This window comes from Zosterops lateralis (assembly GCF_965231275.1).
Source record: "Zosterops lateralis genome assembly, chromosome: 3".
Taxonomy (NCBI): Eukaryota; Metazoa; Chordata; class Aves; order Passeriformes; family Zosteropidae; genus Zosterops; species Zosterops lateralis.
Genome location: NC_139764.1, coordinates 39,411,439 through 39,430,902, shown reverse-complemented (window position 1 = coordinate 39,430,902; position 19,464 = coordinate 39,411,439). Strand labels below are relative to the sequence as shown.

The following is a 19,464-nucleotide window of genomic DNA, read 5'->3' as shown; positions in this document are numbered from 1 at the left end:
AAAATAAAATTATTTATATTCACTTAGATGTCTATTTTCCAGATGTGTTCACAATGTTCAGAAAGTGCACATTTTGAAGTCTTGTTTCAGTACTACAAATGTCCATGACCTACACATTATAGCAGCGCCATTTGCAACAGTATCAATGAAGAACTGTCAACCTTGTCAGCCATGACTGACCCTGTTCTGCAAGAGCATCATGAAAATACATGAAATTGCTCTTACTAGAACATAGTGTCCATAATGGATTCAGTATGGTATTTTTAAATATTTGCATTGACCTTTGTACAGCAGTCAGAATCTGAAAAGCAAAAGTTTAGTAGTTTCACTTTTTGGCGCTCATTTTTACTTTAAATATTTTCAAGAATGAAAGTGATCTTACAGCACATGAAGAACCCTCAAAAATGAAAGCTCCACTAAGCATTACACACTGTTAAAAACTTACCCCATAAGATTTAGTTATTGATCTGTGAATTCTTACAAAATGACCTTTTGTGATTTAACAACAGATAACATTGATGAAATTATCATATATAAAAACAGCTTAGGTCTTAACATCAATGGTCTGACAAACATATTTAAACAAGAATATTCTGAGTTAAGACTAGTGCTAAATTTAGCTCCTAAATGCAGCTAAATTCAGGTTTAAGAGTTTAGATACTCTCAATTTAATATGCCTTTAAAAAAGGTTAAGTCCAACTTTCAAAAGAGTCTGTAAAAGAGCAGTTTCAAGTAAGTCTGGAGTAATTAGGTACTGTGGCTAGAGTTACCAAAAATATGTACTACATGCTGACTTGACAAGATTGTGTTAAAAGAAGTGTGAGTTGAACCACTGCCTTTGAAGGTTCTCGCTTTGGTTATCTTTAAAAAAAAATCTGACTGTTAAAATAACAGTGCAACTTCACTATAAAGCCACATGCCTCGTTCTCGATGTTCTCTTACCAACTGGTTTTTATGATGTCCACTGCCAGCAATGGACATTCTGCTTGGAAAATCCACCTCCTGCTGTGAAAGGTTTGGCTGAACCGAATGAAGAAAGTAATTTTGATATCAGACTCAAGTAGGAACACGCTATTTTCATTTAGTTCTTGTTAAGAATATTTAAAAACCTTCTTCACCTACAGTCTTTTTGAAACACAAGGCACAAATAGGGAGTGGACATTCCAGCAAATGGTGATTGTCTGAAATTAATAGCCCACTGCAGTCTTCTAGTCCAGCAAAATGAAAGGTTTTTCCTGTCCAATTCTATGCCACATCTTCTAGATAATCTGCAACGTCGCTTAACTGAGAAATGGTAAGGTCTTGTGTGATGCTTTCGAGCTAGAAAAGAAATAAAATTGCAAACTCAGAAATCACAAAACCAGTAAGTATTATGTCATGTATGCTTTCATATATCTTTCAGCCTCAAGCTCTTTCAGCGAGATTACACAGTCCTTTAGGAGGTACTCAGGCAGCTCCTGAGATACTGAAATACTTGAGATACAACCTTTGTATGTTGGGCACTGAACCAGCGTCAAATACATTTTTCACATCTAGAAAGGCATAGTGAGTTGCTCTACTGAACAACTGTTGCAGGGTGGGATTTTGTTAATCAATATAGCATCTAACTTAGCTACTAAGATACTAGGTGTAAAAACCAGAATGTAACAAATCTTAGAACCTTAACACACAACCTAGGAACTAAGGATAACAGCACACTACTTCACAAAAGGTCAAAAAAAAAAGTCAAGACAAGATCAGAAGAATATAAAGAACAACAATTTTAAAATAATCATACTTTATCACTGGCATTGGACTCTTCTGTTCCCACAGAAAGTTCGTCTATTTCTTCACCAATACTGATGTCACTTTTTTCTGAGCGATGACTTGTACTAAAGAGAAAGAAAACATAATCACAGAAATAAGACTTCCTTATCGAACACCCAGGTATGACATTTACTTTATACCTGACATTTGATTGGAATTGCACTTCCTAAGAAGTTAGATGTGAAGTTAGTTAAAATTCCATAACAACTAAAAGCTTTCTACCTAAATTAATCCATTATAAATATGGAGAAATACTTAGGCCTCGATCATGCAATTTAGAGCACCAATACCTTCATATCATTAGCATGAGGTTGTTAAATATTTATTACTGACTATTCATGATGCTTTATTTTCCAATTCAGTATCTCAGCTTCCAACATAATTATTGACTAATTTCATTGATTACTAAAACATTATTAAGTGCATGGTTCAGGGAAAAAAAACAAACCTCAAACCCCTTCCACAAAAAAACCAACATAGTATCATGCTGAAGTTAGCAGTAGGTTTTTAAGGAACTCATTATCCCTATACAAAAAGAGATATGGCTTAGTTGTTTTTTAACTTGTAATTAAATCTATTAAAATAGCAAACTGAAATTTAAAAGAGTTAAGAAATACTGACAGATGCCAGTGATAGTGACCGTCTGCCATATTATGAAGTAATTCAAATATGCTAGTGAATATGCTTATGCTGCATAAAGTACTACCCTACTAAGGTATGATCCTTCTCTTACCTGTTGAAGTCATCAGCATATTCATCATCATCTCCATTTCCTAAATAAGATTTAAAAGCTATTAATCAAAAAAGTTTTCTCTTCAGGAAACACAAAACCCCCCAGTCTATTCCTGCACCAAAATACATGGCTTGATGACCAGCAAAAGTGGGAGTATATTAAATTACTTACACTGATTAGAAAGATAAGTTATTTTTGTCATTATTTAATCTCAGTATTATTAACAAACTGTTTCAAAACTGAACATACATTTTCAGGAAGTTATCTGCATTGCTGAATACAAAACTTAAATACTTGACAGCTCTGTTTTGACAGAATTCTTCCATCACGCCTTCTTCATACTGCACCAAAAGAAAGGCAACTCTCAAAGGCGTGGAGGGCAACTAAATATGCCACTGAAAAGCAGTCAAACTTACCAGGCTATCTTTTACCAAAAATATAAACCTGCTCTTTTTGTAGAGAGCTCTCTTGCTCTTTTCGAGAGAAACCTCAACAACAAAATTCATCACTTGGCATTAGTAAATCCATGCACAGAATGAATCAAATTTTTTGCTCCATGTGTAAAATATTAACCCACAAAACACCAGTTTTCATTTTGCTCTATTTCATAAGATCACATCTTGCTTTTAATTACATTAAGCTTCACAATCTATGTTAAATAGAATAATGTAACTAAAAGCTGAAGATTTTAGTTCAATATGTGTATTTGAGTTTCTCAGATTCCTTTAAGAAGCTGGGCCAGAATTTATCAGTTATGGCCAACCACGAATATCAGAGCTTCCTCATGTTTAGCAATTACTTGCCTAATTCTAGTGATCCCAGCTTTGCATTCACCAACCGCAGGTCTTTTAAAACAGAGTTTCTATCCAAATCTGCAAACAAAAACACTTATATCACAAACTGGACTTGTCACTTGTCAGTAAGAGCCCATTGACACAATACAAACCAACCATTTATAACAATTGCTCTTTTATATCAACCTTATGTACTTTTATAGTATAGTAGGGCAATATCATATTATATTATCATAGCTGAACTCTGATAACATTTAAAAACTTAGGGAGTAAACAGAAATAATCTCCCACTACTCAAGGATTTACAACATGAAAGTAAAAACTTCTAAAGAACTGGTTCAATAATTTAAGATAATAGAAAGAAATAAGCCAATCTCAGTTTAAAACTGAGCAGTAGAATTATTATTAATTATATACTCTTTTACATACACTGTTTTATATACACATAAAAAAGGGATGTAGAGAATTATTTCATGCTCCAAAGCATAAAATGCCCTAGTGGTAGCACAATATATATCCAAAGCAGTATGCCATCACTCACTAAGAAAGCACATTACAACCAGAAGGGGTGCACATACTCTATCATTCTTCTATCTGAACGTGTAGCTCATTCATTTCATTACAGAAATAACTTCTACAATCATTAAAACACAAAAATATACAAAAACTTACTATCAGAGTCCTTTAGCAAAGGTGCACCAGTAAGAGAACTTAGCCCACTTTTTAGAGCTGGTGCATCAGAAAGGGATGCTAGACCTCCTGCTTTATTAGCATCGGTTTTCCTGTAAAAAAACAAATAAATAAGTACTCCACAGAGCTGTAAAATATGCATCATTACTTTCTTTTCCGTTATTAAATTGTTATAAAACTAGAACAGCAAAGCTACAGCAAAAAGGAGCAAGGGGAAAGGACTATTCACTCTGCAACTGTAAAAGCAGTAGGCAGCTCACTGGCACAAGAGTCAACCACAACATTGACTGAGAATGCCACTTTCTCACCCACGCAAAGACTTCTGCCTGTCTTCTCTCACAGACAGGGCATCTTCATCAGCATCACTATTTATGTCTAGGGACCTTTCATCATCCCCACATGCAAATGCAGCCAAAAGAAAAAAGATTCAGATACAGATCAGTAGTTAAGTTTTGTTTTACTGTTTAAACAGATTACGTCTGATGAAGCTATTCATTCTAAGAGCAGTCAATTCACAGAATGAAAACCTCTCGGTTATAAGAAGATAACTCAACATGATAATACAAAGATAGGTTTTCCAGTTTTATAACAAAGCTGATGTATAGCTCAGTCACTACTTCTTATTTCAAATGGAATTTTTCAGTCATCAGACTCCAGAGATGAATGTGCTTCAGATGCATCTGCAAAAATGGCACATGAGGAAGTAACAACTGAAAACACAAAAGGTGTTGCAGAACACAAAAGGTGTTGAAGAGAAAATCCTCAGCTGTAAGAAAGCTTTCCTTATTGTTACAGTCTCTAGAGCCAGTTTAGAATGTTTTCTGTATTACAAAGCCATACCAATATTTAACACACAGTCACTGTCCACTTCCTTTAGTACAGATCACCACCCCAGCTCTGTTGCAAGAAGAAACACTGATTGATGTCTGTGCCTTGTACATGGTCATTCCAACAAAGAAACAGGCTGGGGACATTAGATACCCTAACTGATGCACCTTAAAGTGATACAGGTTTTCCCACTCATAGTGCATCCAAGAGATCCCAGAGACACTGTGCATAGAGTAGAATAGAATATAACAAAATCAGAGACGTGAATATTTTGAAAACAAAATTTTACAGATCTGAACACTTGCAAAAGCAAATAATCAAATAACTAATAGCTCTCAAAGGTCTGCAAGCATACAGAGGACAAAATAAACCATGTTTTAAGAAGAATATCCACGTTACCTACCAGCCATAAGTTCTTTCTGGTTTGGGTACAGGGTCATCAAAGAAAGAATCTCCCTCTACATCATCTTCATCCAAAACTCGATCATTTTTTTCTTTGGTATTCAAGTCTTTGTTTTCTAGTTGAGGATCTAGTTTTGTTTCATTAGGCAGAAAATGAATACTTCTTTTACTTCCTTCCCCTGATGAGACACTTGTATCACTCTGAGTGTTTTCAGCAGCCTTGAAAGATAAAGACTGGAGAGTAAGTATTCATGTCATGTAATACTCTAATGTGTAACACATAACATACACCTAGCATCACTTCTTAAAATATTACCTCAAATTCCTGAAAAGTACTAGTAAGTTCATCAGTATCAAGAATCACATCAGTAAAAAGTTGTTCTATCACTTTATAAAGTGTTTTTTATTGTTGCTGACATAAAAATCCTTTGCTCCATCCTGTGCATTGCTATGCTATCTACATCACTTCTATTATAAAAGCAAACCATTAAAACGTATCTTGGCTATCAAATAAAGAAATCTAAAGACAGACTGATTCTTCTGCTTTATTAATGTTATTTTGCAACATCTCTACAAAGGTTCTTAGTTATAGCTGTTGTCTTCAAAACAAATCAATTTAAACCCACGAAAATCACTCTAAGTTCCATATTAAATGGTAATCTCTGAAATATAGGTTTCAAAGTAATAAGCATAAGAAAACTGGAGTTGCTGACACATTCTCTTAAATGCTAAAACCAAAAAGGACAAAACTGGGACTTTAAAAGTACATAACTTTCAGTCTTCTTCTCATGCTTATGGCTCAGTCTAGGATGTAAGGACAATTCCCTGGGCAACCTTTAACATCAAGTCATACAACTCAAGCTGTAACTTGAGTTACAGCATGGCTTTGTGGCCCAACGAACAATATTCTAATTTACCTAGATAATCAAGGTGCTGGGAAACAAAAATGTTTTTATATTATTTTATTACCTAGCAAGGAGCACTGCTATTTTTACTTTCTCCTAGACTTACTAAAATTATGCCAGTAAAAGATTTATTACATTAGCTTCCTTTCTACAAACTAACAGCAGCACAGTTTTGAAACAAACCAAAAAGTATTATTTAATCCAGATAGCAAATATGTATGTAGGTCATACCGCCTGAAGTATTTTTTTATTAGTAATTAACTTTCATTCAGGAGGCCAAAGCCAAATTTTCAAACTAAAGGGCATGAAAGTTAAAATTACTTTGATAGGTCTTTTTCATACCAAGGCTATTTTATCTCAGTCACAGAATCACATTCAACTGCTGGCAGAAGTTCAGTTTTTCTAGGGCAGGAAAAAGCACTTAAACCCAGAAGTGGTAGTAATAAAAATATTTTGATTTCCTGTCCGAGAGGAACAGAATTGTTTTTGAAAATTAAGAGCTTAATGATAGCCTGGTTACAATCAAAGTGAAGCTACAGCTCCCTTTCTGTTCTGGGCCTTGTACCACGTCATGCCAGAAAAGTATAAGAACAAAAGTTCATTTATGAAAGTTTTTTGCTGAGTGGAATAAATATTTTCAAATTGTAGATCACTGAAGTATCTGCAATGCTGTTGTATCTGCAGCTTCATAGGAGTTCTCTCTTTTACTCATCTGACGTATGTTACAAAGCTTTTCATTCTGTATAATCTTACCTTATTTGGTATAGAGTGTGCACTCGACCGTCCATCAGATGATTTTGATGTTGGGCCCTGGCTGTCACTTAGAACTGGAGCCACCTAAGAAGTTTCAAATAAGCACTTACTAAAACTTATGTTTAATTTTGTAATAACTGGCACTGGTGAGGTCACATCTTGACTACTGCATTCAGTTTTAGGCCTCTCACATTAGGAAAGATACTGAGGTGCTGGAGCATGTCCAGAGAAGGGCAATGAGACTCATGAAGGATCTAGAAAACATGTCCTAAGAGGAACAGTTGAGGCAGCTGGCCTACACAAGAGAAGGATCAGGGGGTGCATAGTGAGGCGGGGACCAGTCTCTTCTACTGTGCCTGCAGTGAGAGGTCTAGAGGAAATGGCCTTAAATGAGACAGGGGGCATTCAGATTTCATATTAGAAAAAATGTTTTGCTGTTATGGTGATCAGACATTGGAACAAGTTTCCCAGAGGGGTGGCAGAGCCACCATCCTTGGAGGTGTTCAAGAGGCATCTGGAGTTGGTGCTGGGTGCTGTGGGTTAGGGGTTACAGTGATGGTGCTCTGCTGACGCTTGAACCGGATGATCTTAAAGGTCTCTTTCAATCTCGATGATTCCCTGATCCTATGATAATTGCATCCAACTAGAAATAAGGCTACCATCCTCATTTGGACAGTATGCAAACCTTGGCACCAGAAGACAACAGAGGGTAGAACTAGAGAAAAATAGGAAGTTGTAGTCACACACACTATGGAAATCACAGAGTGAGGAGATCCAGGAGGAGCTCTCCCTTCTAAATTGCACTACGGGATTTGTCTCCAATACACTGCTGGCCCTTGTCCCTCAGCAAGTCAGTTAAACACCCTCTAATCCAGTGGACTGCTCAGTGGAGTCTCCGTAAGAGGACACGGACAGACTGGCCGGGCACAAGGATCTTAGCTTTCCTGGGGCATTCCCAGACTGATCAAATACCAGGAAATTCCCCTTTCATGTGACAGAAAATTGCTATGTTAAGATGTCTATGACAACTACTCCTGAATTTAGGCTTTCTTTGGGACACTGAATGCATCCTGGGTGTAGATAACTTTCTTTCGACTCACAATCAAATGCTATTGGTTGGGTTTAATTGACTTAACCAATATATTAATTATCTATTCCATTCAAATACTGTTGTCATTGCCTTCTAGTAGTTCAATACTTTGATATATTTAATTTTAACTACGTATGTTTTCAGTAGCGCTTTAAGGCTTTTGACAAAACTCATTTGAGGCTTTTCAGGTCATAGTAAAGTTATATGTACAGCAGGGAAAACAGGTACAGATAAAAGTGTTATCAAACCACACCAGAAATTAGAAAATAAGTGACACAGTGTTTTGTGTCATTTATCTAGATCACTGTATGCTACTCTGCTGTAGTAGAATATTAATAAAGAGCCCTAGGGTGGTATTAAAAGTAATAGTCATAAAGTCTATGTCTTATCTCTCTGATAAGTCGAAGGCATAATATAATCAAGACCTGAAACAGTATAATAGCACAACAATAGCCAAGTGTTCATAATTTCAGTTTATTTTTCACCATTGAAAAAAAAAAAAAGAATAAAGAATAATAAAGAAAGAAATTTCAAGTTAATATTACTTACTTCACCACCTGCAGTCTTTTTCTGCTGACACTTCCTAACAACCTCCAACAACAGGGGACCACCCACAGTACCTTCTGCTTCCGTGATTCCCAAATCTCGAGCTAAGTTTTCTCGACCATCGAGGCCATTTAGCTGGGGGGACAACAGAAAGAAAAAAAGAATCACAACATTGAAATAGCTGTCAGAAAACAAAACATAAATTTTGTAATATAAAAAAGCCTTATTTAACACAGCTCTATCTGTGATTATTTATGATGTCCTGCTGCTTGTGGACCAAAGTAATAAAATCATAAAATCACTCCGGTTGGAAAAGACCCTTTAGATCATCAAGTCCACCACTACATCATGCCCCTAAGTGCCACATCTACACCACTTTTCTATACCATCCATTGCATAATTTACTTCTGATCTGTACCTGAACTCGTCAGATTATGCAAAATTATTTTAAATATGCAAGAAGACATTATTAGCATGCTTTGGGTTTTAAGAATTTATATGGCCAAATTACTTAAGCCTATCACATTTAAAAGTGGATCCAAGGACACCCAGCCAATGGTCGCAGCAAATTCATGCTTGCATAGGTCAATGCTTACCTTCAGTCTCTGTTTCACATTAAAAAAAACATGGGTTTGGACAGAAAAAGGGATGAAAGCAATTTGGTATCATCCAAAAAACACCACAAAAAAACCCCAACAACACTTTTTCAAACTGAACTTGACACTACAGGAGAAGCAGAATGCTACAGCAAAGCCAGGCTGGTTAGCACAACCCCAGACGGCAACACTGCAAAGGGCATCAGTTCATCTTGATCTCTTATGATCATATGGTGACACTTCCTATCAGAACACAGGTCAAGCAAACACTGAAGTGAGCCACCACGAGTCAAGCACACTGCATAAAGACACAGTACAAGAAACTGCTCAGAGGCAGAGGCCAGTAGAGACAGACAAAGTCAAATCTCTCAGCACCATACACAGCAGTCTTGGCCAGCTCACTTCATTTGTTCCTTTTTGGTAGCATGAACATGATTCCTTGTGCAGATGTGTTCTAGTAATAAATTAGCAACTAATTTGGCTAAGGATATTTAGTAAAGATCAAAGTTGTATGGGATTTTCTTTGAGTAAGTCCCTAAAAAGAAAGATGAAGTTTTGTGAAACAGAAGTCAACTAATTGATTAAATGGAAAAAAATTGTGTTTTTTAAATATATTAACTATTTAAACTGACTTCAAGAAAAAAAAAGTACTTGACACATAATTAGAAATTCTGCAGTGAAATGATACTGCTCCGAACCCAAAATTACTATTAAAGCCTTTATACCATGAAAAGAGACAAAGTGACAAAGATGATAAAACCCCTCTAATTCAGTACCTAAAGCCTTAAAGCAATCAGTTGGGCCACATAATCACTGCAGGTCCCTCTCAATTGAACTATTCTATTTAATAGTTTTTGTCAAGTATATCTGCACAAAGCCCTTTGTGTCACTGAAATTTCTCTCAGAGTACATGACTAATATTATTTTAATTTTTATGTAACAATACTAACTTAGTATTATGACATAGTAAACTTAGTGGCAAAAAATATTGCAAGGGTATGCAGGATTCATATACTATTATATGACTCCAAAAAAATTATCAGCTTGTTAATTCAAAATTAAATTATTATCTAGCATTGATTTTGATAAAGAGAAACATTCATATTAGCCCACTTTCCTGAAAAATGTATTTTCATGACACTAAGTACCTATTAAAGACAAAACATAAAATCACATATTTTTTCTAAAAACAAGTAAGTGGTTTAAACAAATCTGCCATAGCTTCTGTGTTCATCACCATGCACTTCAAATCATGAGCACTGCACACAAACAAAACCGTGATATCTTACTGTGCTTGATTCAGGCTGAAAAACAGCTAAAGTAAAATCAAGATTGAAAAACCGTAGAAATTCTGCAACAAGACCTGCTACCAAGCGACCTAAAAGGAAAATGAGAAGAGTTAAAACACACCGGACAGAAACAAATCTTATATCAAAGATTTAACATTAACACCAGCACATGTGGCTTCAGTATGGACACAGTTTAGGCATTCAGCAAACTACCACCCACAGCAAGTCTGTGCACCAACTCCCTAAATTTGAACTTGGCCATCATAGCAAAATAACTAAGCCAGTAATACTGCAAGAACATTACATTACTGCTTCCAAAATTCATGTGCAGCATTTTCTTTAACTATTCAGCTGTTCTAAAAACATCATTTTGACATTTGTCATATAGGTACATTCACTCCTGTACCTCTACTCTTAGTTTTCACTGGTGACTGTTTCTATTGGTCTACAATGTCTCTGAGTTAGCACAACCATAAGGCCTCATGAAATATTAACTTCAACGCCTTAATCATTTTAATTAAAATACAACTTCAGCAATATTAACTTATAAAATTATAGGTTTAATTCTATTCTGAATGAGTAGTAATTAGGACATCTCAAAGGATCAAAAGCATACTTAATGTAATAGAGACTGCACTGTTAATAAGACTCAAAGATTTAATCCTTTGTCTTCTATTTTTATTATCCTGAAATGTATATACTAAACAAAGAACTTACCATCCTTTGTACCTAAAAAACTTTTCAAGCTTTCATTTACCAGAGGTGCTTTGTTCTGTCAAAAGCAAAAACCAAACAGCAATTAATGTCATCTACATGCTAGCAAGAAACTGAAAACCAAAGCAATCTAGTTTTGGTGTACTCTGCTGCACGATGATGCCCTGTCCATGCAATTCACTTCCTAAAAAATCTACCTTTGAATGAATTCTACAACTACAAGTAAAAGCTATGTAGCAATAAATTTATTTAGGCAAATTAAATTTGTCTCGGAGCTAAAGTAATTTCACCAAAATTCTTAATAACATACTGATTTTTATTTATCTAATGACTGAAGAGGTAAGCTAAGCAGGTAACTTCCCAAGCTGCTCCTCTAATATAGTGCAAAATTCAAGGCAATTCAGTTAAACCTTTTAAAAATGGAAATTTACAAATCTTCCAAACAAAGATTTGTAAATCAGTAGAATGCTAATCAGTAGAACAAAAGTCATTACTAATCGTCTATTAATTAAAACATCTTCAAAGATACTACAAAAAATGTTTTTTCTCCCTTGTTAGATTTGCCCTCTTCAATTTTTAAACAGAAATAAATCAATATGTTATATCTGGGTTTGTCAAAATCGTTTTGGGATTTTTCAAAACAAATTCTAAATGCCATTCCTAAGATGGAATGGTTATGCTGGGTAAGAGAAAGATCAGTTATAGGTATTTATCACTACAGTTGCAAATGCTAACACATGAGAAAGTGCTACCAGAAAAAAGGAAATCTTGCTTAATATTTAAGAATTCAGAGTAGTGTAAGTGTTACCAGTGGAAATTTAAAGTATTATAACACACGTAAGCTTTTTGAGAAATGGTGAGCTGAAACCTACAGTAGCCAATCTCTCTTCATGCCACTTGAACTACTGCTATTATTCTCCAGGCAGGGTTCTCTGGGTGCTCTATAATACCCTAAAGCTTCCCATAAAGAGATGGCACTGTTCTTCTATATCACTCTTCCACCACATCTTTTTCAGCCATGTCATATTAAATTTCTGGAATATGGAATCTTGTATCACAGAGTAACTACTTCCCGTCCTTACTAACATCCCAGTATTATCTGTTTCAGTCAAGCATTTTTCCAGAAACAGCACAACCATCTAACCAGCAGAGGAATAGAAGAGTTTTCCATTCCTCTCCTTTTGAAGCAGAGAGGCTGGACATACAGCACTCTCTACTCCCCGATTCTAGAAAATTGAAAGACAGAGAAAATGAAGCAAAGTTGGCAGTGGAAGAGGTGACAAAACTGGTATCTGTACACCAGAGCAGTACTGTTATGCAATCAGGAACCAGTATCTCATTCCCTTAGTATTAATATATTGCTGAAGTATTGGTACAGTCCATCTCTTTATTAAGAATTCACCTTTAAGTGTTAAAGAAAGCAAATTATCCTGAAGCAAGCCTACAACATCCTTATGGGAAATACCATAAGCATTAGCATACTTGACATCTTACCGGACTAAACTGCTTCCAAATACACTTGTTAAAACACCCCAGTATAATATTTTCAATTTCAAAAGACATTATCCTGATTTAATAAAATCTTGATCAGTCAAGTAGATATCTTTTTCAAAATATGTATTTGACGGAGAAAATATTTAGCTATTCTGGTCAACTGGACAGAAGCCATATAAACCCAGCAGAGACAGACACTTAAAATTGTAATTTCAAAAGGCTATTTACCATTCCCACTTTTACACATCAGGAAACACCCTGATAGTCCTGTTTTGTGTTCTTTATGCATCTTATGCAGAAATACATCTTTTTATCTTGTTACATTTCACAAACAGAAAGTATTAAAGCCATTGTATTTAATTCTACACAAAGGATGATTTTTCTTTCTGACTTATTTTTTAAGGTTCTCTTACCTCTACTTTCTCTTGTTCTTCTAATGCCAAAAACACAGCTGCTCGTAACTCTGCCTGCCAAATAAAAAACAAAACAAACAGCATTTCTAAAAGCACCTTTTTCCCAAGCAAATAGGATGCAAAGAGCTAGCAAGTAGCTTTACAGCTATTTGTTTCTCCTCAAGCAAATTGGCATGGACTGTAATCTATATCAGTGCAATTAAAACACTTAAGATTACAGGCAATGTTACTTGAGGCAGAGAAATAATAGTTTCCAGTCTAAGAACAAGGCAGGGGGCAGCATAATTTGATACAAGACTTCCTAAATTATTTCTTTGTACATAAAAAGATTCCAAAGTACCTCAATTATCTCCTATTAGTTTCTTCTGAGGGTTAAACATCCATCTCTTTCAGGCAGCTCCAAAACACCTACCCTTCATTTACAATTCTTTCAGGAAATATGAACAAATAGGCTGTAATAACCCATTAAAAACTAAACATTAAGACATACAAATTGCTATGATTTCTTGCCAGATTATACTCAAAACCCCAGAATTTCTCAAGGAAAAGAACACGATCACAGTCATTCAAATACTCCTGGTTGTAATGGCTTACCTACCTGATTCTAAATACATTTTTATAAATAATCAAAATTCTTCTAAGGACTACTTTGAATATTGAAGCTTAAGCCTTGCCTAGTTTTAAATAATTTTTGTATACACTACAGTTTTTCTACTTTCACTACTACATTTCATTTCTACATTTCATCAAAGGGATAACATTCACCTGATGAATTAGTTTGCCACTTTAATCAACTCTTAGTCTGACATTTTGAAGTTATTCAGTAGATAACATTGCAGTAATAAACTAAAAAAGACAGCATAATAAAGTTTTCTCAATAGCAATAAAGCACAGAATTTAAAAGAAAGATTTATTTCCATAACTAAGAATAAGACCAATATGAAGAATGTCTGGACTTTCTCATATATATTACAAGAAGTAACTAAACATGAAGTAACTGGTCCCTCCCACCAAGAAAAAAAAGAAAAAAAAAAAGAAGAAAAAAAAAAGAAAAAAAAAAAAAAAGCAAATGCCCACCCATAAAAATCCCAACAAAGCAAAAAAACTCAAAACAAACCAAATAAAAACACTAACCAAACAAACAAACAAACAAACAAACAAAAAAAAAATTGAAACCAAACAAACAAACAAAAAAAAATCCCACCCAAAATACAACCAAACAAAAAAAACTCAACCTCAAAAACCTTTCATGGGAAAAACAAACACTTCTTTTTTAAGAAAACTCTTCTTTGGACACCTTATTGAAAGACAAAAAATGATGCAAAAACCTCTAAAAGGATTTCTCACCAAAAGAAGAGTGAGACACAACAATTATATGCAATGATCATACTGACACTGCAATCACATTTTTTCAGTTGCTGGGATACAGCATTCAATCAGAAAATCCTCTTATAAGCAATTTATTTATTATTCTTACCTTTTTTTCAGATTTTGGGGTACAGCTGTCAATTGGGAGACCTTTTACACACCTCATTAACTTAAAACATTATTCTTACAAAATCAGTTTTCATTTAACTTTGCAACCAACAGCTAATAGCTTGTTTATTTAGTCTTACCTCGCTAAGATAAACCTGTTGCAAAGCTTTCTTTGTCACTTAGGCCACAGAAACCAAATATATTACGTAAGAGGCTAATAAAAACAACAAAAGCATTCCTGACTGGCTGTTACAACTGTTCAAAATAAAATACACAAGTCAATGCACATGGGTAGGTGTTGACCCCCATAAGGGTCTGGATCATGGGCCTGGAGAATAAAGTTGTCTGAGAGTAGCTGCCAGTACATCAACTAATCCAGAGTCTGACCTGTTTTGAGATTCTGGAACAATATCCAACTGTCCCTTTTTTTTTTTTTTTTTTTTTTTTTTTTTCATTTAACTCGGATTGTTTGCCTAGTCCATTCCTTTAGGTCCAATCCAATGTCTTTTAATTACTAACAGAGGTGCTTTTCTTCCTCTTCTTATTTATTTAATGACACATGGTCATTTTCTCTCAGAGGTTGCTATTCCCCATGAATAGCTGGTTTATCTTTATTTACTTTAGTGCCCATTTTACTTGATTTACAAAACTAAAAAGAGATAGATCTTACATTACAAAAAAAAAAAAATCTCCTTTAATCTAAGAATTAAGTTGATTTTCTGGTATGAGCTGCTTCAAAACAAACAATGCATCCCAACATGCAGAAAACAGGGGGTTACACTGCAGTGCACAGCATGCTCATAATTCTAAGGCATTTAAAAGCACTGCTCATTATCATACATGGACTGAAATGCAAAAACAAACAGGACAATTTTAACTGACCAACTAACTATGCACATGCTCATATTAAAAAATAGTACTTTTATCCTCTCTAACATCACACCACTTGCCCATACTTCAGCTGTCCAGGTTTTGAACTAAATTAGTAAGAAATTATCAGCACCACCTGGCCAAAAGCTTTACTAGGTATATGACATTAGTGATGCTAACCCCCCTCATGTAACTGTAGCAACAGCAAGTTCCAGGGAAGATGCAAAATTCAGGTAATATAAACTTAAATTATTGCAAAGCGAGCGATTAAAAGATATAAACCAAAATCAAATAACAAAGAAACACACAAGAAGGATAATGGCTCCTCCTGCCCAGATGATGACAGCTTCTCCAGGAGAAAGATCTCATTCTCTTCAAGACAGAACAGCCCTATTTGTACACTATCACACAGAAACAGTGACAATTTTTACTGAAATACAAATATCTAGTTATATTCTGTGTTTACAGAATTCACTGGAAAGCTGATTTATTCATCAGACTAATTCCAATGGTTAACAAACTACATATAGTATACATCTGTACTATACACATGTATTTATGTGTGCATATATACACACACATACTGCAGTTTAGAGAATACAGGAAATACAGGAAATTCTCAACTGAAAGCAGCAAATACATTTATACAACTTCCAGCTTGAACAATATTACTTTTTTAATTCCTCCAATGCTCAAACTTTAGGACAAACACAAAAATCATGAACGAAATTTTAAAATGTCATGTAAATAAAATATTTTCAGCTAAATAATTTAGATCAACACCAATGCACTTGAGAAATTAATCTCAAGAATAAACTAATGAACCGCAACCATTATAAAATCGTCTTTTAGTAGAGAACGAAATTATGACAATAGGCTTCTTCCTAAAAATTATTGTCATTATGTTATAAAATTTGTGACATTCTGATACATTCCATCAACTGAAATAATTCCCCTTGAATTCTAATCCTTCCAGTGCTTCATACCAATGCACCTGTACATTGACCACATATTTTTCTCCTTAATTTAGCTACTTCAATTAATCATAAATACTTTACTGTAGCTCTCTACTCTCATACATCTTGAAAAAAGGTCAGTTCTCATTCTAAAGTATGAAATCAGCATCAGTTTTGATAACACGTAAATGTTCAGTTCTACCACAAAATTAAAAACAAATATTGACACATAATAGATAAACACTACTGAACAAAATTAAGTTTAATTAATTTTAATAAAAGGATGACTGCAACTTTTGTAATGGATAGCGTAATCTAATTTCTATTAAAAGATGATAGTTCAAGTAGCCTTGTTCAAAGTTAATTCTTCCAGCAACAGGCTTTTTGTCAAGTAATAGTAGAAAAAGATCTCTAAGTCATTTACACTGCCAATCAACACTCATCAAACTCACATGCCAATTAAGGTTTACAGCTAAGAAAAAAAAACACTGTGAGTTCTTCCAGTCCAGAGCCTTGGCCATAAGCATACCAGCCATTAAAGAGTAACACCTCATATTAAAGAGAGACATAATCAGACAAGGAGGCTGCATTTGGTATTTTTCTAAGTCATTTGCTAATTTGTCATAATGGCACCTTACACAGTATTGGATACTGCACAGTTTAAGTGTTATAGAATAATGAACTACAATAAATTTGTTCACATAAAACTCAATGGGCTGGCAACCATAGTATGAAAATTTACATACTACACAAAGGTGGGAATTAAGAAACTACAGTTCATAAGCTCAATGTGCCCCCATTGACTTGCCATGCTCTTTTTAATTACAATTTTATTATCACCATACTTGCATTGTTTAACAGTATGTGAGTGGTTAACAGGCGGCACAAAAGGCCTGACAACTGTTAGAAAAGTCTCACTACTCAGAACAGTTACTTGAGCTAGAATCTTCATTCACTTACAGACCTTAAATAAGGATCTGAAAGGGATGAACAAAATGGCTTTGAATATTATTTTGCTGAAAAGTATGACTAGTTCAAAATACTTGAAAGTTCAGACACAAAGATGCTCTCACTTCCATAGACCAGTTGTCGAACTGTTCTTGAAATATCAGCAACGACCATCCACCCCTGGAGCCTTAAAACACAGCACTGTGGATAAACATTACCACCCCTGATCCGAAAGCTACACTTCATTTCTCCTCCAGCCTTGAAGGAAACCCACTTCTTTTTAGGCTTCTATACCTGTGCTGCTCTCAATTACACACAATTATTGCTGGAAGCTTAGAATTTGAACGAGAATCCACGGAACCAATATTTCTATCCTTTCTGACACAAGCTCGGGCTGCACTAGACTCATTAGTAGCATGCACTGCGCTATCTCTCGTTTATTTTCTTAAAATAGCTTTATTTGTTCCCTGTAAGCAGGCGGCATCCCCAGTGAGTTTCTAGACTTCGCAATCCTCCAAGGCACAACTGAACTAACCCACACTCAAGAACAAGTGTTTAAATAGAGACCCACGACAACTCCCGCTTGAAATTCTCGGTAAGGGCTTTCCATATCGAAGCAGGGATTAATCTCACGCACCCCGGCACCAGGCTGCTGCCCACTGCTCCCAGCCAGCTTGGGGGCAGCGAGGGAGCTCTTGGGGCCACAGGGTACCCGGGAGCGGAGGCACAGCCGGGGCCGGGCTCCCCTCACTCCGCCCGGGGGATCCCCGGTTCCCGCGGGGCAGCGCCGTGCCACGGTCAGGCCCCGGCCCTGGCACCGGCCCCACCACCAGCGGCCGGGGAACACCGCGGGCACAGCAGGCGCCACCGCCAGGCCGCGACGCCAGGGGAGAGCTCCAGCCGGGAACAGCGAGCGGGACTGAGAGGGGACCAAGCCTCGGTCCTCCCGCACTCCGCAGGGCCGCGAAGCGCCGCCAGCGCCAGCCATCGCTCCCCGCCGGCGGGAGGCTCCTCTGCGCCCACCTTGATCTTATTGAGCACCCCGCTGCTCTCCAGCGTCTGCACCAGCAGGTCCCGCAGCTCCGTGTCCTCCTCCGCCGCCGCCGCCGCCGCCATCTTGCTTCTCCCTGACAACCGCCCAAACCGCGCTAGCGGCGGCACCCGCCCGGCAGATTCGCCGCCGCCGGAGGCACCGGCCTAGGGCGGGCCCCAGGGAACGGGGCGGACCGGGCCGGTGGCCGCCCTCAGCACCGCCCCGACAGGGGACGCAGAGAGGCCGCGGCCACCCGGCGCTTTTGCCGCCCGCCGAGGCTGGAAACTGCGGCGGCGAACGGGCAGCGCGGGCGGCGGGCGGGAAGTTCAAAGCGGCGCCGGTAACGGCTGAGCAGCGCGGCCCCTCAGAGCCGCCCCTGTCCCTCCCTTTCCCCGCCGCGCTCCAGCCCCAGCGACCGTACCAGGAGCGGCTGAGCTCATTTGGTCTGTTCAGCCCGGAGGAGACTGAGGGCAGAGCTCAACACAGTCTACATCTTCCTCCTGAGGGGAGGCGGAGGGGCACGCAGCTATGTCTCTGCGGTGACCTGTGCCAGGACCCAAAAGAATGGCATGAAGCTGAGTTAGATATTAGGAAAATGTTTTTATGCAGTGTTCGGGCACTGGAGCAGGCGCCCCAGGGAAGTGATGGCAGCAGCGAGCCGGTCAAAGTTCAAGAAGGGCTTTTACAAGTGCAGCTCCCGCAGCCGCAGCTGCTCTGCCCGGGCCGAAGGGGGATCAGCCCTGTTCCAGCAGCTCCTGACGGCAGCCCTGGGCTCCGGGAAAGGGCCCACCCGAACGGCACCAAAAGGGGCTTCTGGAGCCCTTGGTTCATAACAAGCGTGTTCGTTGTTGCTCCTTAAAACAAAAATTTGTAAATTATAAAGCTTTCTCTACAGCTCTACATGTGGCATTTTTTTTTCCACGCTGAACTGCTTATATTTTTTATTGAAGTCCAATGTATGACAAATAATTTTGTAAGTCTTAAGCATTTAAGAATTCTTTCCATTTAATTTTTCAAAACCCTGTCAGAAACAAAGAGTAAATGGAGAAACATAATGTCTGGTACTACAGTTATTTTTATTTGTTCACTAGATCTCTAAACTTAATGGAAAGACAAAACTCACTTGAC

General features: G+C 37.1%; 1 protein-coding gene across 1 annotated transcript in view; it reads right to left on the bottom strand.

Moving 5' to 3' along the window:
* Positions 1-18,471, bottom strand: part of CEP43 (centrosomal protein 43) — a 19,869-nt gene extending 1,398 nt beyond the window's left edge. Inside the window, exons 1-12 of the mRNA XM_083858521.1 lie at positions 18,327-18,471; positions 13,054-13,107; positions 11,150-11,204; positions 10,433-10,521; positions 8,551-8,682; positions 6,912-6,995; positions 5,255-5,472; positions 4,006-4,115; positions 3,343-3,411; positions 2,540-2,579; positions 1,778-1,871; positions 1-1,320 (exon numbers count right to left, since the gene is read on the bottom strand). The exon at positions 1-1,320 is cut by the window's left edge and continues 1,398 nt beyond it. Of these exons, the coding sequence (XP_083714647.1) occupies positions 1,246-1,320; positions 1,778-1,871; positions 2,540-2,579; positions 3,343-3,411; positions 4,006-4,115; positions 5,255-5,472; positions 6,912-6,995; positions 8,551-8,682; positions 10,433-10,521; positions 11,150-11,204; positions 13,054-13,107; positions 18,327-18,419 (1,113 nt within the window). The 5' untranslated portion in view covers positions 18,420-18,471 and the 3' untranslated portion in view covers positions 1-1,245. The remainder of the gene's footprint in view (positions 1,321-1,777; positions 1,872-2,539; positions 2,580-3,342; positions 3,412-4,005; positions 4,116-5,254; positions 5,473-6,911; positions 6,996-8,550; positions 8,683-10,432; positions 10,522-11,149; positions 11,205-13,053; positions 13,108-18,326) is intronic.
* Positions 18,472-19,464: the final 993 nt, after the last annotated feature.